A 24,365-nucleotide genomic window follows, 5' to 3' on the forward strand; every position below is an offset into this window, starting at 1 on the left:
CCTTCACAAGATACACCCCAAAGAGCATTTCTATATCCAGTGGGGCACAAAAGAAACAGAAGACCTGAGAAGTCAGCGCTACACACTGAACTTTATATTTAGCAGTCAGATTCTTTAATGACATTTTTATTAATTACATTCTTGGTACCCAATGTTAGTGCACTTCTGAATGCAAAGAAAACTGTGAGTAACTCCACTTGGAAAGGTTTGGAAGTTATTTACACATGGTATTGTTGTTCACAGTACTGTAGCATGTCACTACCACAGGTATTCTGGCAAGACAACTAGCACTTTCTGAATGAATTCACTGAATTTGAAAGCATCTTTAAGAAACACAAGGAGAGCCTCTTCAAAATACCAGAAAAAAATAAATTAAAAAAAAATCTAGTAAAACACTGCTATGAATACAATTTCTTTAGGTCTGTCCTGAGCAGGGCTGCACTTCACCAGTTATGTGCTAGTCAAGGAGAACAGCGCAATAAAAATATATCCAGAGGCAGCAATAAATATCAAAGGTGATATCATAAAATTGATTCACTTTGCTATTTAAATCCACTGTGGCTAAGAACTAATGCTGAAATTCTATTTAACTGCTTATGTACCAGTTAAGCTTTCAAACATTTTTAATTGAATCAAGGTGCCGCTTGTGTTTTAATAACTGCAAGTGTTTTGTTTTATTCTGAAAGAAACGTATGAGATTTGGGAATCAAAAGTGCTTGATTTCACAATTTATTAGTACTTAGTCCATGGTGAGAATTTATTTCTGTTTTATCAGAAGTATACTGATCAGATGTTGGAAAATTCATATTTTCAGAATGATTGAATTCCTGTCTCATCCCATTAAAAATAAAATTAATAAATAACACTTCTCTTTTAGTAGGCTGATAGACACCGTTGGCAGTGCAACTTAATTGCTCCCACCATCTCATCTGTCTCTAGAAGTGAAAATGTGTTTCTCCCCTGGTAGTTGCCAGTTTTATAAAAAAGCACTCTGACTGCAAGAGTTAAAGGCACAGCACTTCATGTGCTCGCAGTCAACCATGTCAACATCTGGAGCTGGTTGACTTTTCCCCCTAAGGATTTGCAGCACGGCGCTGGATTTTTTCCATGAATTCCCTACATTCTCAATCTCTCAGATGGATGTCACACACACCCAGCACCCGCCTCACAAACTCCACTGGCCACCGAAAGGCTCCACAGGACTTTATGCTGTTTTCATTTACTCAATGTTTAAGTATTTAGGGCCAAATCATGCTTTCGGTAGGTTTGCATAAGCGTAAATGAATGCTGAAGCCATAAGGCCAAAGGGGTATTTTACAATCATTTGCCTGCATTGTATCTAGATTTGCTATGAATATGACTTGTAAAAATACACCTACTGCTCTAAAACTCACATGACACTGAAAGAGGAGAAGGCAATTAAAAAAAAAAAATTTGAACCTGGTGTCCATGACATACCAAGCTTTATTTGTTAAATGCAATTTTCCCTTAGCTGTACAATTCCTCTAATTATTATTAGAAACATTTAAAGACAAAGTCAAGAAAGGGTAAAAACTGATAAGGATGGAGAAGCAGTAATTATAAAACAAAACACAGTTTGAAATCACAATATCTATGAAAAACCTGCCCAGAACAGATTTATTTAGACTAAAGTAGCTATTTGGAATTATTAGTGAAATTGAATAATTTAACAATTTTTTTTTTAAAAAAAAGCACAAGCTGTGCTTCTAGGTTTTCATTGCAGAGTGTAAGAATTGAACATTTTACCACCAATCCATATTCTTTTAACTGCAAGTTTCAGGAGGTTGGGTTTAATAAATCAGACAAACACACTACCTACATTGCAGTAACAAAACAACACAAAAATATGTCCAGGTGTTACCCTTCTAACCATTTTTTTTTTTTTTTAAACTACAAGGTTTAAAGTCTCTGACACTGCTGCTTCTTGACCATATATTTCAGAAATTCTTCCTTCCTTTCCCTACTATTCATGATACTTATTTCCACTTCAATGTAAAAATAATTATTTGATAGAAAGCACATACTACTTCTTTCCCCACTCTGTTCACTCAACTGTTTCTAAGGACTGACTTACGTTAATTGTGGGGAGGGAGTACTTTCAGAATAGTTAAATAATAAGGGAGGACTTACAGAGATTTTTGCATACTAAATTTCACAGTGCATACACTCAATTCATGAACTTTCTAACCATGCTTTTCTTTCAAAGCTTTAGAAACAAATACCATTAAGTTCAGTCTTCAGTTCTCTGGTACTTGGGTGGCAACTGAAGAGTTAAGTTTTAAAATCTCACATACTTTTGTGTCCAGTTTTAAAAATGGGAAAAAGGAAAAAGTTGCAAAATAACTGTAATTTTTCATGGCTTACAACTCCTTAAGAAACCAAAGGCAACAGCCCCAGAAAAGGACATTGTACATAACCTCATATGAAAGTAACTTAAAAGAAAGCACAATCATTTCCGCTGTGATGCTATAACATTCCTCACAAACCTCTATTTTTAGAAGATTTTGCTTTAGCTATAGTTGTCTGCTCCAACCTAGAGACCAACTTCTCAAATTCCAGCAAGGGAAGTTATATATTTCACTCATTCAAGATTTGAAGGTATTTCTTCTTTCATTTCAATGTTTCAAGAAACAGCACTAAAAATCAAAACGCAGTAAAATTCTACTAAAATTGGTTTGTTTGTTTTTAAACCAGAAGGGTCATTAGTCTTTGCTTGGATATACAGTTACTGTAGTTAAAGATTCCTCATTAAATGAACTCACAATAATAAACTGCTCTCAAACCACCCGCTTGGGAACCAAACCAGCATGCTACAAATATTTATGAAATTTCATGGTTACCCATGCTGTCCATGTCTCACGTTCAGTGGCTTGGTTCGGCTTTTTAAAATAAAATGTATTCACTAAGCATAAGATAGATGCAACACTAGCACTCAAGTATTTGAGGGAAAAAAAATAAATCTGCTCAGCTAGGAACAAGGATGGGATAAGCAATACATGTCAGTAAATGTTGGGGCATTTTTGAGAGCTCCTAACGATGCACAATGAAAAACAGATTAAAAACTTTCTTTAGCAAAATGACTGCATAAGGAGTAACACAGACACCACAGACAAACTCACCACAAAGGAGATGTAGCTCCATCTGCATGAACTAGACACATGATAGCTTAAAACACTCCCGCCTACCAATAAGGAGAGGTACTCCGTCCCTTCAAAGAAACGGTGATTTGTACTACAAGCTAGATGTAGTTCTTGCAAAGTGTCCTGTAGAAGCAGTTGTGTTGCGGTGAAAATCCAAGTTTCCACAAGAATTATTAAATAAGGAAAGCCTCAAACGATCAGACTGTGCAACCCTATACAGAGATTGCTTTTGCAAAACAGTTTAACCTTTAATTACTAACAATAAAAGGAAATAAAAAAAACAGAGAACCCTTGAGGAAAAAGGCTCAGCATGTGATAAGCTCATTAAACATCGAGTTTAATGAAAACCCTATTGTAAACAGCGGTAGGATGTCTCGTCCCCTACTAACTGATTCAAATCACGTAGAGTCCTCCCCAGGGTCAGCTCCAAACAGACCAGGGCTTCTACAGGCTTTGTGGTCAATAGGTGTTGTGAGGCTAAAGTATTTTGCATTAATAAACCTCCACTATTTGTTGAATTCATTCACTGGCTCTAGCAAAAAATACATGAGTGAGGAAATACAACAGCATACAACAGCAAGCCGAGAGAAACTCTGGTGTCAATTAGTTATCATTAGGAACAAAAGTGGGGTTGGTTTATTTAAATTTCATAATGCCATTTTGTTTCCCACGGAACGATAGAAGTTTGTGCAAAACCAGCAGTGCAAGACGTCTTTTCCTTTGAACTCTTTGCTCCTCCAAATACTACTACCTTTTCACAAAGCCCAATCAGTTTATGGTGCCAGCTCTCACACTTCAGTGGCTCACGCGCTACTTTCTTAAATGAGATGTACGGAGTTCAGTGGCCACAGCGTCGAGGTTTTGGTATCACAGGCTGGGACCCTGCCGCCACACGTGCAAGCAGACACCCCCCCCCCCGCCACGGCGTTAATCTCCTCTGGATTTTGCTTCATTGAAATGAAAACAGCTCTAGAGCAAGAGCTTCATTTCTCTCGTGCAAACATTTTTACAACATATCACTGACGCTAACTTCTGCATTTCCTTCAACTTCAGCAAGTTTAGCTCTTAAGGTATTTTACTGCATTATTGCCCGATTAACGTGAAACAGCATCATCGCTGCGGTCACTGCCTTTCCTTTCCGTTCCTCAGCTGCAGACACTGTCAGATTCTGGGACGGCAGAAAACCCCCTGGTTAGCGTCTCCAGACTTAGCACAGCCTTGTGCTGCAAGGACCGCATCAAACGTCTGACTGAGGTGACAGGAAATTTTAAAATCTCCGCAAGCTTGCCTTGGAAACGGTTCTCGCGGTGACAGAAATGTCGAAGCCGGTCGGTCCTTTTCAACGCTCCCGCACCGCCAGGAAATCCCGAGTCGGTCAAACAGCACTTCGGAGAGGCGGAGGCGCGCTCCGGCACCCACACCCCAGCGAGTCGCCCCGCGCTGAGGCACTGGGCCCCCGGTTGCCACACGCGGAAACCCCGGCAACGGGGAGACAAGAGCAACAATGCAAGGGGCTTCCCCGCCGCCGCCGCGCGCCTCGCCCCGGCCCCGCCCCTCGGCCCGGCCCCGCCCCGCCCCTCGGCCCGGCCCGGCCCCGCCCCGCGCCGGCTGCTGACGCGCGTCTGGTCTCTTCCCGCCCCGCCGCGGCACCGGCACCGCGCGCAGCCAGAGCCGCGCTGCCCCGAAGGAGCCCGCTTGAAATTTTCACCTGGAGTATTCGTGTGGTTTCCCCCGAAGGGAGGAGAGGGCGGCTCGGCAGGAAGAAACAGCCCCTTTCGAAACGACAGACCGCCTCAGCTCCCGCTTCTGGGACGCTTTCTCGGTGCGGTTTGCCACAAAACATCCAGACCAAACCTCCAGAGGTGCGAGTTAAACGCCCCAAGGAGTTCACCCCTCACGAACAACAAACACGTGAAACATTGCTGTTTCTCCACACTGAAACGTTTGCTTCTTTGCTATTGTCACTTAGGGGTTGGGGTTTTTTTGTTGGTGTCATTTGTTTGAGTTTTTTTGAATTGGAATTCTCTACAACCTAATTACAGTCTCAATTGTCTCAAACGCTGCTGTCGAGCAGTTTCAGAAAGGTATTACCCGGATACTTGTAGTAATGGAACGCTCCAGGAGCTCTTACTGCTAGTAGAAAGGGATGCAATACGATTAAATAAAATGTAAAGGATCAGCATCTGATAGAGGTGACCTCCTGTTACAGGAACAACTTTTCTACGGAGTACGTGGGATATCTCCAAAGTTCTGATGATACACGGATACTGGGACCAGCCATTCACAGCCTTTGTCTGTGGCTCTGATTGCCAGCACCAACTTCCCACTTAATTTACCAGACCTCCCAGTTCATTTAATCTGAGAGTGGCAATTTTGATGAGCCTGGATCATCTCTCAAATTGTCTTCTGAATGCGAGATTCAAATAACGACGACAAGAAGAAACCAACCAACTCCCAAAAACCCTTCAATCATAAACTTTCTTTTACTGGAGGCAATTACCTGTGTTGCCTCCGTGCTCAGTGTCACAATGCTTTATTTCTCACTTCACAGACTTTGCAAACAAGATGAAATAAAGGATGAGTGGGGAACGTGAAGAAGTGTAGAGCTAAAATGGTATGTTTCTCTATCTGGAGAGATCTCTCTGCATGGAGCATTTAAGAGATACCTCTTCCCCACCTTTATTCATCTGCCTAAAGACAGGTGGACCAGACTCTGTAAGGTCCAGAGGGGTGGATATAAACAGTTATGAATATCTGAATATAGTCTTTACTTGAAGAACTATCTTTTCAATGCTTGACCGGACAGGTTTTCTTTGTCTCTACAGATGATGTAATTTTCAGCTATTGTTACCAGCAAATACACGCTGCATTGCCTCCATAAAGGGCTTTTTTACTTTGAGAGCAAACCTGTAGAACTGTTTTCCCTTTCACATAAATTATGCTACCTTGTAGGCTTGGTTCCACTGACAACGGTAAAATAAATCCTGATTAAAACAGCAGCAGCAAAAAACCACAGGAGTTGATTATCAAAGAAAGCGAAGACTTTTCAGGCGATCTACTCACACACAAATTCCTAACGCTATCTGCGTCCACAACACGTCATGCATTTGGTCACATGTAAGTATCTGCATTCAAAGGAAGCTTCTCACCTCTTCTTCGTTACACATCCTAGAAACGCAGTTTCTGTACAACTGAAGCTACAACCCAGAATTATTCAGCAAGATTGATAACCTTTGACTATTAACTTGAAATTCATGCCCTTTCAAAGGCCTTCTCTGTTACTTGACCCAGAAGCTGAATACCGACATGAAATCTTCTGACACTACTTCAGATCATCACTATTTTCTCTTCCTTCATGACTCTGTTTAATGAGTATCCTTTCTCCATCCCTATCCACTTAAGAGTAAAATTTTTAAGAGAAGCCGTGTTTATCATGAGTGAAAGATAAAACACGTTGCATCCCATTTCTACAGTGCCAAAAGCCTCTACCAATATGATTTTTTTAAAAAGCGCAAAAGTTCAGCACAAAATACGGCAGCCTTCCACTGGGATAATCGTGTTATGGCAGTTCATCTGAAGGTGTGGCAAAGAATTGCCTTTACTAGAATTCAAACCCCAAAGTACACCAAGGGCTACACAAATGCCTTAAGCTGCTCTACAGGCTGACACTGAAGCATGTGCTCCATCCTAGCCTTTCCCCATCCCTCTCCTGCTCTCTCACACCAGCACTGGTTAACTATCCCTCCCTCTTAGCACCCCTGCCAAAAAGGTCAGCGTGCAGCGGCGTGGCTGAAGCGGATCTCTCACCCTGCGGCTGCAAACAGAATCGGAGGGAAGGGAACAGCAACAAGAGGCTGATGGGGGCAGGAGAGGTGGGCTGCCAGTTTGCACCGGAGAAAGAGCAGCACGTCTCTGACTGTGCAGCAAGGCAAGACAGAGATTCCTAGGGCAGAGCAGACAGGAATGAGAAAGGCTTTGTGGTCAAAACGCAATCTGATTAAAAGCAGTAGGAAAGAGAACTTTAATCAAGGTAGAGCCAACGGATCGGCAGCCTGTCCCTTCCTGTGAATTCAAAATAGTTTATTATTATTAACGTCACTAATTAATGAACATAAAAGGATTTCTGCCCTGTGAAGGAAGAGACAGGACTATGCAGCAGAAACTCCTAACATAAGAAGTGGCAACTGAGCTGTTCCTCCAGGTGAATGGTCGAGAGATTGGCAGCAGGCAAGCAGAGGCACCGCAGGGTGCACTGAGAGCAGAGAACCGTCCCCAAGGGGGAAATGGGCAGCAACCCCCGCCACCGACACTGACACCTTCAATCCACAACCCATTTGTTATCTGAACTCTGCTATAGAGAAAACATCCCAACAAAACAGTGCCCCAGCAGAAGCACTTGAGCAACCAAGAGATCACCTGAGTAACTGCCTGCTTGCTAGGAGATGGCTAGCTGAGCCCCATTTAAACTTCTCACTCCATTTAGCATCCAGGCCTCTATGATCTGTCCTGTGAATACAGGTTTTTACTCACTCGTTGTTCCAGCAGCCTCTGCTTGCTCTCCGGGTGGTTCTTGGAGGGGTGAAGCCACCTCTGGCTGCTGCCCATCCAGCTCCTGAGGTGCTGTAACAGCTCCTGGCTGCTGCGGCTCCTGTGGTGGGGCATCATGCTCCAAATTGTCTTCAGTAACATCAGGTACTGGTAAACTTGCCTCTAAGACCTGTATGGTCAAGCATTGGTTGAAGGATGGTAGGGAAGGAGAAAGAGAGAATGAAAAAAATAAAAGTAACATCAGTAGTAGGCCAGGTTTTTTTCCCCACACAGAATATTGTTCTTTCATTCTCAGTTTGCATATATATATCTATCTGCAAGCATTTGGGGAAATAAGCGCTTCTGTGGGTTTTTTAGTATTCCTCCCTTTCAAAATTACTAACTTTAATAAATCAAAGTACTTTTGTGGGGAAAAAGACCAACAAAACCCAAGACATAATCTGGGACTATTTATTTTACTGTTCTCCTGCATGAAATATGTGGAAGAAGCAAGTCTTACAGACAATGGCCTACAACCTTCTGTAGGAATTGATTTCTAGCATGAAGGAAAACTCCAGGATGACGTGAACCTAGCTGATGGGAAGATATTTTTCATTCTTCAAAATGCGTGGCACAATTGCTTTGATATCTGCATGAATCCTGTCTACATTGCAGCCTTTGGTACTGCTCCTTTGCTGATGTGCTTATCTTATCATCCTAAACAATACAACTACAAAGTAACTGAACTATTCAGGACAGAAAGCAGAATATAAATATAGATATAAATCCCATGAGGAAATTCAGTGAAACTGGGACTAAATCTAGAATTTTTGCACCTCAATTATTAGGCAGAGCTAACTGTTATGGGGGGAAAAAGCTTGGCAGTTCTTTGGGACTCTGCAGTACGACAGTTGAAATATTTTTCTAGATGTGCTAATATGTGTAAAAAAAAAAAAATCTGCAGAATTTGCATTGGCTTGCCATATCACAAGGAAGATACTTTCAGAAGCATATTTTTGTGAAATGCATCATGGTCATTAAAAAATACTTCCCTACCCTTTAATTATTTGTTTCATTAACTAGCTTTCCAACTGATTGTTTTACCTTCCAACAGAAGCCATTTCAACTAATTAACCATGTCTTAAATCTCTATTCCTGAAGCGTAGATTTAAAGTTCCTCTGGTAGAACAGCAAACCTTAATTACATATCATTGTCTTATTACTCAGCTGTACTCCCAAAATACTGCCATTCAAGCCCTGTTAATTAAGCAAAGGAATCCCAGATACATCCCATTTTTCTGTGTAATGTAACATCCAAACACTTGAATTGCCAAACTGGGATCAGAAAGACACCACATTCCTGACAATTCTCTTCCAAAATCCACTAAAACAAGCTTCCGATGGGGGAGATCCATTTATTTATGTTTATTAGCAATTAGCCCACTGCAACAGAATTTCAAATCAACATGCAAAGTGCTGGGCAAACGGCTTTCCTCTTATCATTCAACCCCCTTTTCACGTGCTGGGCAGGATCAGAGAGAAGCACCATACCCCTGCTTCCACAGGCAACAAACGAAGTGTGCGTTCGGGTTCCCAATTTTCAGTTCAGAAGCCCTTAATTAAGCCAAATTGTTTCCACCTGGTGTTGCTGCTCTCCTCAAAGCTGCCTTTCACAGCCACATAATCCACCTCACGAAAAAGAACCCCATTCTGCTCTACTGCCAATACCACAGATGGAATAATTTGGCTTCAGAGTTTTCACATGCTGAGACCAGATATTAAATAGAAGAAATACGGAATGGCTCAACACTGAGATTACATTCCCGCTTCTCACATCATGCTTCTCATAAATCTAAAACACAGGAACTCAGGAGGAATAAAAATTCCACACCACTGAACAAAGGCATGTAAACTCTGGGAAGCTCTTCTGCAGTTGCACACAGCATTAACTGAATGGTAGTAACTGATTAAAGACTGGCAACAAATAGACACAGAAAATAACCTAATTCTTAAAGGGCTTTGAGATTCTTTATTAAAGGACAATTATTTTTTTAATAACAACTTTTACTCATTCATTCTTGTAAGACAACTCCTAGTCCTGCAAACACAAGAACAACCTTAACTTTACTGGCTCTAAGGGCACTGGGCTATCTGAAGATAAATCCATGGATGAATATTTCAAGATGACACTCTCAGAATTAGCACCAAAAATTCTTTGAACTCACAAGAAAGATAACAGCACTGAATATCTTGGCACTTCTCATGTTATTAAAAGATTTTCTTGCCTTTCTTTCCAAACCTCCCCCAGTCAGCAAACCATAAAGCTAGAGTCATATGTATAGACACACATGTATAGACACACATGTATAGACACACATGTATAGACACTCGAAGTCTACCCTTTGCCTAAGTACCTAATATGGACCTGTGGACTCTGCAAAGAACCAGCGTACAAAGGGACTGAGTACCCAATGCAGTACAACTTGTCTCCTTTTTAAATTGAGCCCTGAGTGTTATGACAAAATATTAACTATGGTAACACTTAATATTCCCCCAGCTCTGAGTTTATTCTACAGTCGTGATGCGTTCAGGAAAAGTGACTATCATCCCAAAGATTTGTACCCAAAATTCAGAAGTCACTGGATGTAGCAGATAACCCTTTGAATCTGTAAAATGCTGTGATACCTTCCAGTATGAAGAACATATTTAAATGTAAAAACATTACTAAATGTAAGACTATAAGCAGTTTTTACTACCAGCTAGTATCATTATAATCCCTGTTCACTCTGTAGATAAATTCAGTTTTGAAAGCAGGACTCATCAGTCACAACTGAGTAAAAATGTAAATACTTGAAAAACCTCAGTATTTTCAAATTTGACAAGACCTGCAGTACAACCCTACTCTGTCAGGGAATAGGGGGAATAGGGATCTTTTTACCCCAGTCTCTTGGGGTGATTCTCTGTTTGATGTGATTCTTGGCCTTAGGAAGGCAAATTTAGATTTTCACATCAAGTGCTCTGCTTTAAATAATTGAACAATCAAAATTAATAAGACAATAGTATTTTTCACAAATTAAAATGCATGCAAAGGAGAAGAACAGATGCATCTTTGGGGCAGTTGTAATGTGAAGGGAGACACAACATCACTAGGGTTTTTTTTAAACAAAAAGCTTTCTGTTCTGAGAAAAGTTGCTCAGGCTCTTTATGAGGGTCAGTGCAGTCTGTCCCACTGCATTAGTCCTCAAAAGAAACTAATTTCAATTTTCTCTTATATTAACTGCTTCATTTCTCTGAAGGGATCTAAACCACAGTTTAGTCCAATTATGTCTAATTTAGTGAGCTGTATTCTTAATTCCATTGAGAATTGTAAAGCTTAGACAAATATAACATCAACATTTAGACAGATGGATGAAAACCTTAAAGACAAAATTAACAGTATTAGGAATCTCATTATTCAGCTCTGTGTATTTATCTGCAGGTAATGAGACATTACAGTTGGCAGGTTTAGCAACATTTATCAGGTTTCTGTGGCACACATTTATTGCTCTCCTTTGATTATTAATTAATTTATGAATGTGTCATCTCATAAACATAGGAGAAACCAAAGAGAACTGGCTATCCAGTTCACTGATCCATCAGAGTCTTCATTCCCAAAACAAAGGACCATCAGTGAAGCAACACTTCAGCTTCTGTCATGGCACTGCTATACATCACACACGTATTTTTTAAAGATTTCCCTCATATCCACCACAGAGGCGGAGGCAAAGGGCAGACACATAGCTAACGAGACTAAAATGCACAGGTCTTGTTGCGCATGTCACTCTAACCAAGACCAGCTTCTGCTCCATTTTGCATGTAACATTAGGTCCAACTGTTGGACCCCATTAAATGCATACAAAATTTAAAACATATGAAGAAAACTAACACAAAGAATTACATGAGATATGGATGAACAGCAGGTCCCTGATCTCTCACTGTACATTAGCGCACGCTTCATTCATGCACTGTTCTGGAGGGGGTAGCAGCACCCAGCTTCTTCCCCCACCAGCAATCACCACCATTCCCAACATTCCTTGTACCAGTCCCAAATCATTCCAGGGATTCCTCACACCAGGCCCAAACACACCAGAGTTAATTTTGCCTCATTCTGTTAATCCTGCTACACTGATTCTACATTAGATTACTAAAATAGCCAGATCCAGCTGTCTGAACAACTGAGCAAACTAACATAATGGTCTGTAATATTTTTCCTGAAGTTTGATTTTGAAACTTTGGGAAAGCTTGCAGCACTGTTGGTCTGCTCAGGGGGTATTCTCTTAACACACACTGCTTCATTAAAAAGATCTTCAAACACCAACATTTGGGAAAAAAACCCTGAATTTAGGTCATTCCAACTCTTTGTTCACAGCAGTTTGTCTTGTTTTGCATTAGTTAAGGCATTAGAGGGCCGTGGGACACTGCAAATTCCAGGTGGAGAAAACAGAAGGCCCTCACTCTATAAGGCACATAACAGCATAGTTAATTTCGGTAGCTTATTTCAGCGTAACATCTCCTGCAGTCAAAGCCAAGAGACTTCTCTTTACCTTTCATTCCCTCAGATCTACCCTCTTCTGTCCTAACTCCCAGCCTGACTTTGTTGTGACACCTCCTGATGGACAACTACCCTTGAAATCCACACAGCTAAACCAAAACTGACAGGTTTTGCTCCCAAACCATCTCTGTGCTCTCTTTTTGCAACCTGTGAAGGAAGCATTACTCCCAACCTGTCACTCTGGTCCACATCTTAAGCCTGATTCCTTAAGCTCCTTCCCAGGTCTCACATCTTTCAGATCTTCCTGCATAGCAGTTCTTGGACACCTCCTTACCTGAGCGTTCACATAGGTACAACTCATCCAGACCCTAAGGATCAGTTAAAACAAGGACTGAGCACAAAGCAAGTTAATCTCTTTTCAATAACTACAACCATGGCTTGCATTTCCAACCAGAAGGACTTTCAAAGAGCCGACACTCCTCTTTGCATCTCTTTAGCCTCTATCACATCAAACACAAGCTAATTGCGTTGGCTTTCAAAGTGCCGGGACACTCCCTCTACCACCACCCTCTTATCTCCTGTATGATTAGGGGGTTATTTCACACTTTTGGTGGATCCCTGACACCAATTTCTATTGTGCATTTTTTCAATTAAGCGTTTTTATGCTTTCTCCCCAGCCATCCCACAGGCATGGGTGGACCCCCAAACCTTACCACCAAACTACATCAGCCTCTTCCTTCCCAGTGGGAAGAGAAATACTTAAAGGAAGCCAGACTCTGTTCACAGGAGAACCCTGCTGCCTCGTCATTCGGACCAAATGCCTCAAACTGGGGCTTTTACAGACACAGTCTAGGGACTTGCCTCTGGTACTTGATTAAGCTTAGTTTTACCATCGCTAATGTAGTATTTTCAGGCTGACTCAGCTCTCTCACCAGAACGCAGTTGTTTAAACAGTAGATGTAAGTCTGTCCCAGCTGTTATTTGTCAGGCACTCAGACAATAAGACACTCTGACATCTCAGCTGGTAACCTCTTTAGAAGAGACAGTTCCAAATATTTACTGTCTAGCAGACACTTGCTCTCATTACAAGGCAGGTAGCATAATCAAGTTACTACTCAGAAATGGGAACCATCCCGAAAACACAATTTGAACAACTCACTGCTCTTGAGTAGGGGCCCTGGCATGCAAGCAAGCCAGGAATTCACCACATGACATTTTAAAGGCATCAATTCCCGTAAAAGAATATCTCTGCCAAACCTTGATTTTGCTGCAAGAATAGCTTATTAGCACACCAGTACTCTTCCAGATTCACTCTTTAAAAGTTTCCCTACGCTGTTTCAGGTAGCTGTTCCAACACTTCTCCCTCAGCAGGGCTGCAAGAAAGAAACCTGTATTAAATCTAGTATCTTGGGCTTCCAAATAAAAGTGGGGGTGGTGATGGCAATTGCCTTAGCCGAGATATTGGTAGGATGACACAGCTCTCCTTGCGTCACCCACGTGGCTCATAGTTGCTCTCCACCCCGTGGGACCTCGGAGGGCACCACTGCAGAACGCAGCGTGCTGGCATCTTTTTCCAGCTTTTCCTGATGCTCAGCATCCAAATGGAAATTGAGGGAGAGGTGTATCACTGCTATGATCAGAGACAGAGCTCATCCAGAGATTGAGATGCCCAAACCAATTTAACCATGTGCAACCACCAACAGAAGTGTCACCAAGCTCCCTGCCCAATCCCAGTCACAAGGTCCTGCCTGCTCCCCTGTACCTGCTGTTTCTGCTGCCCGAGTCCCAGAAGCCAACGCATCTTGCTAAATCAGCAGGGAGCGACCTTGCCAAAGAAGCTGAACAGCTAAGGGTTAGCAGTTAGCTCCTTGAACAAGCTCGCCCAGTGCCAGAAGCAGCAAAGGGGAAGCCGCAGGTGTCCCAGGAAGGAGGCAGGAGCACAGGACCCATCCCATCAGACACCTCAAAGCTTGTGTCAGTCCAGGACACACCCAAGGTTTGTCTGGTCTCCTCTGGGAGACGAAAAAGATCTTGTTCATACTCCTAGCATTATTATTATTGAAATCTGTTACATCTTTCTCAGGCCGAGCTTCAGGCCTCTGTGCTGCTCAGGGCAGTCTGATGGGGAGGTTTCACAAGCAGACAGCTTCTACCAGCTCACTGCCACCAACAGGGAAGGTTTTTCCATTTCCCCTCCTGCCCTGCTGCAGATGTTTGCCTCGGCCCAGCTCTGGATCTCACCTGTGCATCGTTGGAGTGATATGAACTCACCAATACATTAAGGGACTGCCCCCCCCCCCCCCCAAAAAAAAGAGAAAAAAAAAAAAGAAAAAAAAAAAAAGGAAAGAAATCCACTGTTTCCTGAAGGGTTAGTGAGTTCAATCTGCTTACAGAAAGGCAAGGTGAGGAGGTGAGGACCAGACACGGTGCGAAGTGGGACTATATCACCTGGGACAAGACAGGGAAGGGGGACAGGGGAGGAAGAAAAGGAGGGGGAAAAGACTATTGCTGCTCAAACAGCAAGGAGATAACTCCATCAGATAGACCAGCCTTCTGTGGGACCACACCCTGTCCCTTGATTTCAACAGGACTTTGGGTGTTGATTCACATATCTGATGAATGCAGTTCAGCCATGCAAATGGATTAGTACCTCCAGGATCTGTCACGCTCCCCTGCAGAGGGGGCTTCCCGCAGCGGGGCGGCTATGCAAGATAAGGAGCAGCTCCTCCACTGCCAGAGTTTAAACCCTGTCTGCTACAGTAAAAAACCCCACCAGTTTCAAATCCCAGAAACATGCTGGACTGGAAACTCTGGAGCTGCTTTATGTGTAATTCACAAGCAACTTGTGAAAGAATGGGGTTAACAGCTGAGGTCCTAACCCACTGAGCCCACATCTAACCTGCAGTACTTGGGAGCCAACACCCAAAGGCTCCTAAATCTCTCTCGCACTGTAGACCAAGTGCTTTGCAGGGTCTCTCGCAGCTCCTGGGCTGTATAAGTGAGAAACATTGAAACATACACTCCCCCTCCCAGTAACCAGGACACCTCAAAAGCTGGTATGTGGACACAGAGTCACATGTGAGTAACAAAACAGCTTAAAGACTCTACATTTAGCCCTTTCTAGAAGTAAAGGCAAAAAGGTTTTTCATCTTCTACAAAATATAACTGTGTCATGAAAGAAACCTGATTAAATATTTCAAGAAATTTCAAATGACAAAAAGGCACAACTGCTGTAAGATTTTAACCTATATTAGGCTAGTTGCCTAGACAATTTATTTGTGATTGACTTGCCAAGATTCACTCAAGTTGGATGTCATTAAAGTCAGTTTTCAAAGTTTTGTTCTAAAAGAGGGGGTTGTGATAAGCATTTTAATTTGGAAAGCACAAGAAAGATGACCATCCTTCAAAAATGTCCCCATTGTATCTTCTGCAAACAAATTAGCTCTTTGACAGATTTCTCCAGGGGCATTGCAGGATCTGGTAATTTTCAAATTCAAAGGGCTGAAAGGAATAACGATGAAAAATTGTGTCACAAATCTGCATGAAATTACCCTACTGTAGTAAGAACAGTCTAAATGAGACACAAAAAAAGTACGACCAAACTTCATTAAAACTTATTTTTCTTTTTATTTAATGTAATGGAAGGCAAAAATTGCTGTTTTAGAACAGTAGTAATACAACTTCTTACAGCAGTGAAATGGTAATAGAACTTCCCTACCCTTAAACAGTTCTACTTAAATAACAAAGTAAAAAAAAAAAAATCTATTAAAAAATATTTTTCCTAAAGCATAGAAGACATAAAACACAGTATTAATAAGAATCTGTATTTGAGAACGGAATTGATGGTATTCTCTTTTTTTTTGGGTCTTAGTTCCCATAACTTCTTCAAAGTCACATTATCTTCATTTTTAAACAAGCACAGTAGCCAAATGCTTGTCCTCTATAAACTCACTTGGGTCTAAATTTCAGCATCCGAATTCTAAAATTGCCCAACACAAGTGCTAAATATTTTGTTAACAAACACCAATCCCTAACGCTTATTTGGTTAAAAAAGAAAAATAAAATAAATCTCAGCTAATTTAAAAGTTCATTCTCAATATGGTTTTCAAATCTGTCAAAACACGCACAAGGAGGTCTAGTGGCAGCCAGGAACTATGGGAAATTCAACTTGAAAGTTAAATCTGAACCACAAGGTCAAAGAAACAAAGTCATAACCAGTTCTCAAGCTCTAACACACCCACGCACCAGCTACAGCAACTTCTGAGCATCCCTGCTCTGAGCACCCGAACTCCGAAGACCCTGAGGAAGGGAATCTCGCTATGACGCGGTATTATTTCTCTAACAAACTAACGCCTCACCCCGAAGCAACGCTATGTAAACACGTAGATGCACATAACCTCCCTTTCAGTCCCAGAATCCCCTAAAGGCGCCTATTCCGGAGGGATAAATGGGTTCATTCATAATCTATTTTTAAACACCAGACATGTTTTAAAAGAATTTCTTTCAATTCTTCCACGTCTTTATTAAAAATAACACATACCTAGAGCTCCTTTAGTCCCTACTGGCTGAGAGTTAGCGAGTTACTCCCCTTCCCCCCCCCCCAAAACCATGCGGTATGACACCGGAGAGCACGAAAACCGCGGCTACAGCCCACGCCGCGGCCACCACCGCCCCCGGGCGAAGGGGCGGGGGAGCTGCGGCTCAGGTGAGCCCGAGGCTGAGGGGGCACGATGCGGACTGCGGGGGGACCCGGGCGAGGGGCCCCCCGACGCTGGCGCCCAGCCGAAGAAACTGCAAACCCGGCGGGGCGGCCGCGCCCGACGCGCCGCCCACCTGCACCCCGGGAGGGGAGAGGATGGCGGCGGGGAGGGGGGGGGGGCTGCGGAGAGCCGCGGGAGCCCCGGGTAGCGCTGCGAGCCGGCTGCAGGACCGCAGTCAGGAGATTTCTTGGCGCAGACCCCGCCGCGGGTGGGTGCGGCCCTTCTCTTCTCTCCCTCCCCCCCCCCCCCACGGCCGCACACAAAAGCGGCGGCCCCCCCGCCGCCCTCCTCGCCCCCCGCCCCATCGCCACCGGCAGTTTTATGACTGCGGCGTGGCCGTGGCGCAGTCCTGGCCCCGCAGCCGCGCCCCGGCCCCGCGCCCGGCCCGGAGGGTGCCCGTCAGCCGCGGCAGGTGCCCGCCGCCGCGGCGGGAAAGTTTCCCCGGGCCAGGGGCGCGGCGGGAGCCACCGCCCCGCGTCCCCCCCGTCTCGTCCCGTTCCCCCCCCCCCCGCCCGGCTCTCCGCCGCCCCAGCCTTACCTTGGCGGGCTCCGCCGCCGCTTCTTCTGGCGGCAGCGGCTCCGGGGGGGTGCGGGGGAGCCCGGCGGCGGCCCCATCCCCGTCCTGCGGGGCGGGCGGCTCGGTGGAGCTGCCGGCGCCCATGGCGCTGCCCCGCGGCCGTGCGGAGCCGCGGGCGGGGGCTGGCGGTGGGCGGCGGCGGCGGCGCAGCCGGGAATGAAGGAGCCCGGCTCTCCGCAAACTCCTTTAGGGAGCGAGAGGAGGGGAGGAAAAAAAGGAAGAAAAAAAAAAAAAGAGCGAGAGCCAGCGAGGAAAATCACCTCCTCCCCTGGTCCCCCCGCCCGCCTGCCTCTTGCTCCATCACATGAGCAGAGCCCCGGACACGCCTTGCAGCATCAAATCGGGCTGATAAGGAGCGGCCAAGGGGGGCAGCGCCCTGCCCGCCACCGCCGCCGCCCCGCCGCCCGGGGGCCGCTCCCCTCCCGGGCACCGCCGGGGTGGGGGGGCCCGCCCGGCCCCCGGCCCTTCGCGGCGGCTCCGCAGCGCTGACTCAGCGTTTCAGCCCCCTCCTCGCCCTGACCGGGACGAGCCACCGCCCGCCCGCGCCCTCGGGGCGGGGTGGGGGGGACACACGGGGGCCTCCGGCCCAGGGGCTGCGCCCCCCGCGGGGCTTCTGCCGGCTCTGGAGCCCAGGGCGCGGCTCCGGGGCCCCCAGCCTCCCGTGCCGTGGGCTGGCGGACCTCAGCCGTGCTGGGCCTGGCTACGAGGAGGACGTCTAGACTTCAGCGGATGCAGAAAAGTAGGGTCCTATGTCTTAGGCAACTTTGGAGAAAAAAAGCAAAACATCTTTTTTTTGTCATGCAGGACAGGTTCCCTTCTATTAATTCATGCCAGATTACATGGTAATAAGCAAGCAAAGCAAAGAACACGTTAGTTTCTCTCCTAGCCCAGAGCACACAAAGCTGCTTTTCCACAAAAGCAGGTCCAACGTGTACATGGGCATGCTCTTACCCAGTACTTTCCAAAAGCATCAGCAGGGAAATAGCACATGCATTAAAATAAACCAACAGTGTGCCAAATGGGTAGCAAATGGATCCATTCAGTGTTCTTCACCGTAAGTATAAAATCTTTTTTTTTAAACACGTAAATCTATCCATCCTCTATTGGAATTCATTGTTAAAAATCAGGTGTGATCTGAAGAGTTCATAGTACATCCTATAGAACCATATACAATTTCCTTTAGAACATTTAAACCAGTCCTCACCCACCAAAACACCGATTCGTTCAGAAAAAAAGTGTTGTCTTAAAAATCCATTCTACAAATTGCCTGATCTCCACACACTGGTCAGTTCTTCCCCTAAAAAAATCAAGACATATCAAGTTAGTGACTGAAAACGCCCTGCAGCAACTCCCCTTAGCTAACACCAGAACCTACCAGCGTCGTTAGTGTTCAGCAGAACAAAACTGCTGTCATGGATCACGCAGATGAATCAACATCTCCCCCCTTCTGCTTAGTCTCGCTCATTTTCAGGTCAGCCTTTTTTCTTATATATGTGCATGTGTCACAGCAGGAGCACGTTGTCCTAAAACCACTTACCTTTCCAACAGTTTTCTCAATATTTCCTTATTTGTTCCTCATCTCTGGGAAGTTAGTACTAGGGCATTTGTTTTTACAGGAGAGCAGCAAAAGAAAGAAGGGAGTGAAAATCAGTTGTGTCGTCACCTGGTTCAGGGAGGTGGAAATGAAACCCACCAAAAGTGGTAGTTAACCCTAAGCTTTGCCAGGCCAGAGTTGCCAGGGAGCTCCATGCCAATAGGCAGAACATTCTGGTCCTCAGTGCAGGAGCAATATCTAATATGCTCTGGCCTCCAGGCAGCCTCTGAGGCCAGAGACACAGAGCACTTGAGGTGCCCAGCAGCTCCAGGGAGAAGAGCCACAGGCCCGAGCTTTCAGTAGTGCCTAACCAAGCCTCTGTAGAACTTCCCCGTGGCCTCCTAATGCTCCTGGATCACCCTTCAGCCAGCACCCACAAAAGGGGAGTGAGGAGCCCTTTCCCAGCCTTTCCTGACTGTCATCCTTTGATGGCCACATCTCTGGTGGAGGAAGAACTGGCACCACCTCCGTTCCCCGCTGAATCTGCCTTTCTTCCTGCCTTCAGCTGCTCCTTTCCAGGCGCCGCTGGGCGCTGAGGCCCACCGGGCTGCTGCAGGGCCATCTTGGGTTCCCCTTCAGCCACAGACCCTGGGCGCAGACACAGAGGTCTCCTGGGTGGCACACCGAGCGGCCAGGAACAGCGCGTATGGTGGGAGGGGAGATCAGGGATTTGCCAGGAAGGATTTGCCAGGGAGTTTCTCAAGAAGGGAAATGTGGCGTAGTTCAAGGTCTGTGCCATCTCATCTCTTTTTTTGCTGCTCACTGACCACAAAATGCTTTCTTTGCAAGCAGCTAGAATACAGCCTTCTTCCTCCCATCTAAACTTGCTCTTCAGTCCTTTTGCTTGTGCCCAGCACCACTGCTCCGTGCCCAGTGGTCTCAGAGCACAGCTGCTGCAAATGCTGCAGCTGAGTGAGGCCCCCTCTGCCCAGCCACTGGTCGTTTTCTGCACGCAGATTTCTTTTTCTGCTGGAACTCTCTGTCTACACCTATACGGTGAAATAAAATGTGCTGGGGACCACTTTCTGGTTTTAAGGTTGAGCAGCGCAGTATGGCTTGTTTGTACACACCTAACTTCTCCCCACTCTGAACCATCACATCTCTGCAAATCTGTGGTGCAGGCAGCCATGGGCCAGTGTCCCAGCCCTGTTTAATCCCTAGTATGGGCACAGCTTCCGTCTCCTTTCTTTTTGCATTTATTTATTTATTTGCTTTTGTTTTCTTTCCTGGAGTAAATATAGCATAGAGACTTTCAGGGAGATATCCAACATCTTCACTCTCGCCCAGAGGTTGGTCAGTTCCCTTTTAGCCTTTCACCATGCTCCGTACTCTGCCTGGACAGAAGAAATCATGATGAATGACAGGTCTGACTCTGGCATGTGTCAGCCTGTGTTTCTCTATCTTCTGCCCATGTGCTAGAGCGGTTATTGTCCAGACCTTTGCCCTGAACACTGCAACTGGCTCTTGCTGTATTGAAGTGTTTTTAGGCATGAAATCTGTTTCTCTTGACAGCTTTTCCAGTGAAGTGGAGTCACATATGCTTCAGATGATCTTCTTCCTAAGTTGCCAAGCGTTGGCACTGAGGCAAGAGTATTCAAACTTTTGACAGAAGCATGCATGTACATTTTTTAGGATGAAACCAAGGAAGCCAAAAATGTAATAATTAAAGCACTGCTGGCATGTTATCTATACCTATTTCCAGTGAAACATCTTTGAAGAAACTACTACTGAAAGGTCCAAGCACAGATCTTCCAAATAGCAGGACAATCTCTTTTAGCATTGCAGCCAACATATGACTGCTTTAAACTTCCCTAAAATCTGGATAACTTTCACAATGAGATTTAAAATGCAGAGTCTGTGGACAGGGCTTAATTTACTGACTTTTAAAAATGACTACTTTTCCAAAAGTAGTTATAATTGATGTAGCCAGTGCTGATGCATTTGTAAAGAAAAGATGAACCACGTGTCTCAGCCTGTGTTGGTGAACTATTTTCCTGCCATCTTTTGCCCCATTCACGATTGCCCCCATCTGCTCCTTGCAGCCTTGGCTCTGTTGGACGCTTTAAGGGACCATGAGCTTTGCTGCTGCCACCTGCTCCGGCTGCACCTGAGGAGCAGCAGGACAACCAGGGAGTCGGCAGCCAGGTGGGGATGGGAGGGCTGGTCCCCAGCATCTGTGATGGGGAATGGGGCCGCCTGCCCAGCCTCCGTGCCAGGGGCTCCCCATACCTGATCCAGGCCGGCTGCTCACAGGTTTGTGTAAGACGGCGACTGGGAGCACTGGCAGCTGCCTGGAGCCCTGTTTACATGAACACTCCTGCTGCTTTTATCAGTGGTGGAGCCACACTGGGATATTTTTGGCATAAAAGCTAAGTGGAAACATATCATATAAGTGTTCTTGAAATGGGAAGCTCTCGAGAACATACCTTAGATCTGGATAGAGAATATAGTGCTCTGACTTCACCTCAGCTGTATTTACCAGCTATCTTCAGCTTTCCCCCCACCTCTTCTGTCCAACTGTGTTAGGAAATCCCAGGATGCTGTTAGAAATACAGGCATATGCCTAACGAGCCAATATGTATCAGCCTAACAAGCTACTGACGAGTGTAAAAGGAAGAAAATGACAAAAATAGCCATGTAAAAATAGTTTGCTTGCAAGCAGCATTGGTAATGTCATAGGAAGAAACAATGAGAAAATAATAAATTTTGCAAATTTAGCTGGGAGAAAACCCTTTCTTTACTTTCCAGGGGCTAACATACCCCAGAAAAATCACACTGAGAAAACAAAATGAACAGAACCTCTAATATGTTCACATCACAAAGGTGATCTGGATCAGAAAATACCTATTCGTTTATAAAGACACACATCAGTGCAACTTAAAAAATGACGTTAGTAGCAGAAATTGACTTTCAGTTTTGAATTTGATGATGATTTCAGTAAAGGCCACACATTTGAATAACAAGTGTGTTACTCAGTGCGTAGCTGCACATTACTGCAGGACGCAGAGACCACTGCTGGACACCCTGGAGCCGTTTCAGGAGAGGCAGACCCAGCCTGTAGTATAGTTTCTCTCCTCACCAGTTCCTCACTTACCCTGCTCTTCCCAGAGGGTATGGGACAAATATGTTAAGCTTCAGTAGTCTAACTGTCATCACCTGCCCACAGGCAGTTCTTCACAGGGGCATGGGACAGGGCAAGAGACTGCAAAGGTCCATCCCGTTGGAAGTTTGGCTGAAGAGATACTCAGCATGGCCTGGTCACTGCTCAGATGATGCTGTCGCAGCCCTGGAAGAGCTCTGGTCAGCATCTGATCTGTCCATATCAAAATATTGGCATTTCCAGGAGGTAATATTTTGGTGTTCAAGCTTAAAAGAGACAGTGGCTGAAAATGTTTTCTTCAGTGGGAAAAAAAAATGGCTTTGTAAAGAAGAAGAAAAGAAGTATGCTATATGACTTTTCAGAGAAGGAAGAAGCTCAAAGGACTCCGTTTCATCATTCCCCTATGATGCCAAGTGGTCTGCTTTCCTGCTAAGGAGGGGAAAGCTACACCCAGGCTGTAGTTTAGTTTCATGTTATTAGTTCGGTAGTCATGCAGTGTAATAGGAGAATAAATAATGTGGTGTGCAGGTGCAAGGACAGTAGATCTCCAGTGTGGACACCAGCTTACGGGCAAGCTTAATGACAGTGACAAAGATGGAAGAATGTGACCTCTGCTGCAGTGTTTTATCTGCTGCACAGATAAATGCATCTCACCCAAAAAGCCTTTTAGGCAGGGCTCTGAGGAAATTCCTTGTCAAGGAAGGAATGCCCAGAGGAGAGAGATAAAGAGGCACAGAAGGTCTCTGTAATGCCATTACCCCATTGTCCCAGCAGCAGGTGAGTGAAGCTCTTTTGTCTTCAGGAGGAAATCCCTGTGACTTGGGACTGAGAGCACTGACTGTTTAGAAATGCCTTGGCACTACTGATGTTATCAAGAATGGCTGGGTTCAGAGGCAGCAGGTGCTAAAACACCACTCTGAAAATTAAATTTGAATCTAGAGCGGACTCAGAGAATAATTTAGGTTGGAGGGGACCTCCAGAGGTCACCTAGTCTAAACTCTTGCTCCGAACAGGGTGAGCTGCAACCTTAGATGATGTTGCTCAGGTCTTTGTTCAAGTGAGTTTGTGTTCCTCCTTGCCTATTGCCAGCACCAGCCCCATACATGCACATCACTAGGTGAAGAAAACACCTTCTTGTTGCTGGCAGTGATACACTTCCAGCCTCTGCTGTTGAGGGACCCCCATCCTCCACAAGCTTGGGTGTCGCGCTGAGACGCCCACCCTTTGCCAGTCGCCCCAGCAGTCTCTGCCAAGCCTGTGTATCCCTGTCTCCCCTCTGAAGGCTTGGTGCCACGAGCAGGCTGTACCTCCCCAGGGGGAGAGCACTGCCTCCGCCCCAACAGGCACCTGGCTCTGCCCACCGCCTGGACAGCCGTGTCCCCTTTCAGGAGCCCTGTCCCATAAATGGGAAGTGGGATGTGAAGCTGCTCTGTGCACCCCTCCTATCCCCCAGACTACCTGCTTCCTTGTGGTTTCTCATCATGTTTTGTGGCTCCCGGCCGATCCAGGAGACATTTGCAGTGTAGAAGTTGCATAGGCCATGTAATCCTTCCTCCCGTGATGCACTCCCTGAGAAGGATCAGTCAATCTAGGAAACCTCTATAGCTGCAGGTAGGAAATGACAAAATATTTCCTGGATCACAACCGTGGCAAACAGAGCAGGAAAACAAATTTAAAAGGAAACACAGAGACCACCAGGGTGGTGTCTTAGTATTGTCACATTCTTCCTCTGGCCTGAGCATGCACTACCCTGCTCTGCTAGTGCCCACCTAGAATGATGCTGCAAGGATAATTTCCCTAGCTTGTTACCTTGACCTGTCTCTTTGCAGCATTCCTCTGGCTCTCCATCAAGCACAATTTACTTGTCTTTGACTTCCTCATCTAACCCCACCATATTTATAATCTGTCTTTTGGTATTGATGATGGTCACAGCTACTCACCTCCTTCATTTGCTTTTGAGATTTTCAAACAGGAGCCTCTATGCTTGGCCTTGGGCTGCTCTTGATGCCTAGAGGCAACGTCCTTCAAAACCTTCATTAAATCATGCCTTTGACACGTCTACAGAAAATGGGACAGCAGTTAGGTAACAACGTGGCTGACCTATGATTACTGATT

At 45.2% G+C, this 24,365-nt stretch overlaps 1 protein-coding gene across 3 annotated transcripts in view; it reads right to left on the minus strand.

Annotated features, from left to right (window-relative positions):
- Positions 1–18,125, minus strand: part of LOC141940958 (uncharacterized) — a 29,446-nt gene extending 11,321 nt beyond the window's left edge. For 2 of the 3 annotated variants that reach the window (XM_074862859.1, XM_074862858.1), the window contains exons 1-2: positions 17,518–18,125; positions 7,692–7,878 (exon numbers count right to left, since the gene is read on the minus strand). In XM_074862859.1, coding sequence (XP_074718960.1) covers positions 7,692–7,878; positions 17,518–17,640 — 310 coding nt within the window. In that variant the 5' untranslated portion in view covers positions 17,641–18,125. Of the gene's footprint in view, positions 1–3,140; positions 3,254–7,691; positions 7,879–17,517 lie in introns of those variants that run through there. The other variant, XM_074862860.1, reaches the window with a different exon arrangement.
- Positions 18,126–24,365: the final 6,240 nt, after the last annotated feature.

Source organism: Strix uralensis, chromosome 3, assembly GCF_047716275.1.
Source record: "Strix uralensis isolate ZFMK-TIS-50842 chromosome 3, bStrUra1, whole genome shotgun sequence".
NCBI classification, from domain to species: domain Eukaryota; kingdom Metazoa; phylum Chordata; class Aves; order Strigiformes; family Strigidae; genus Strix; species Strix uralensis.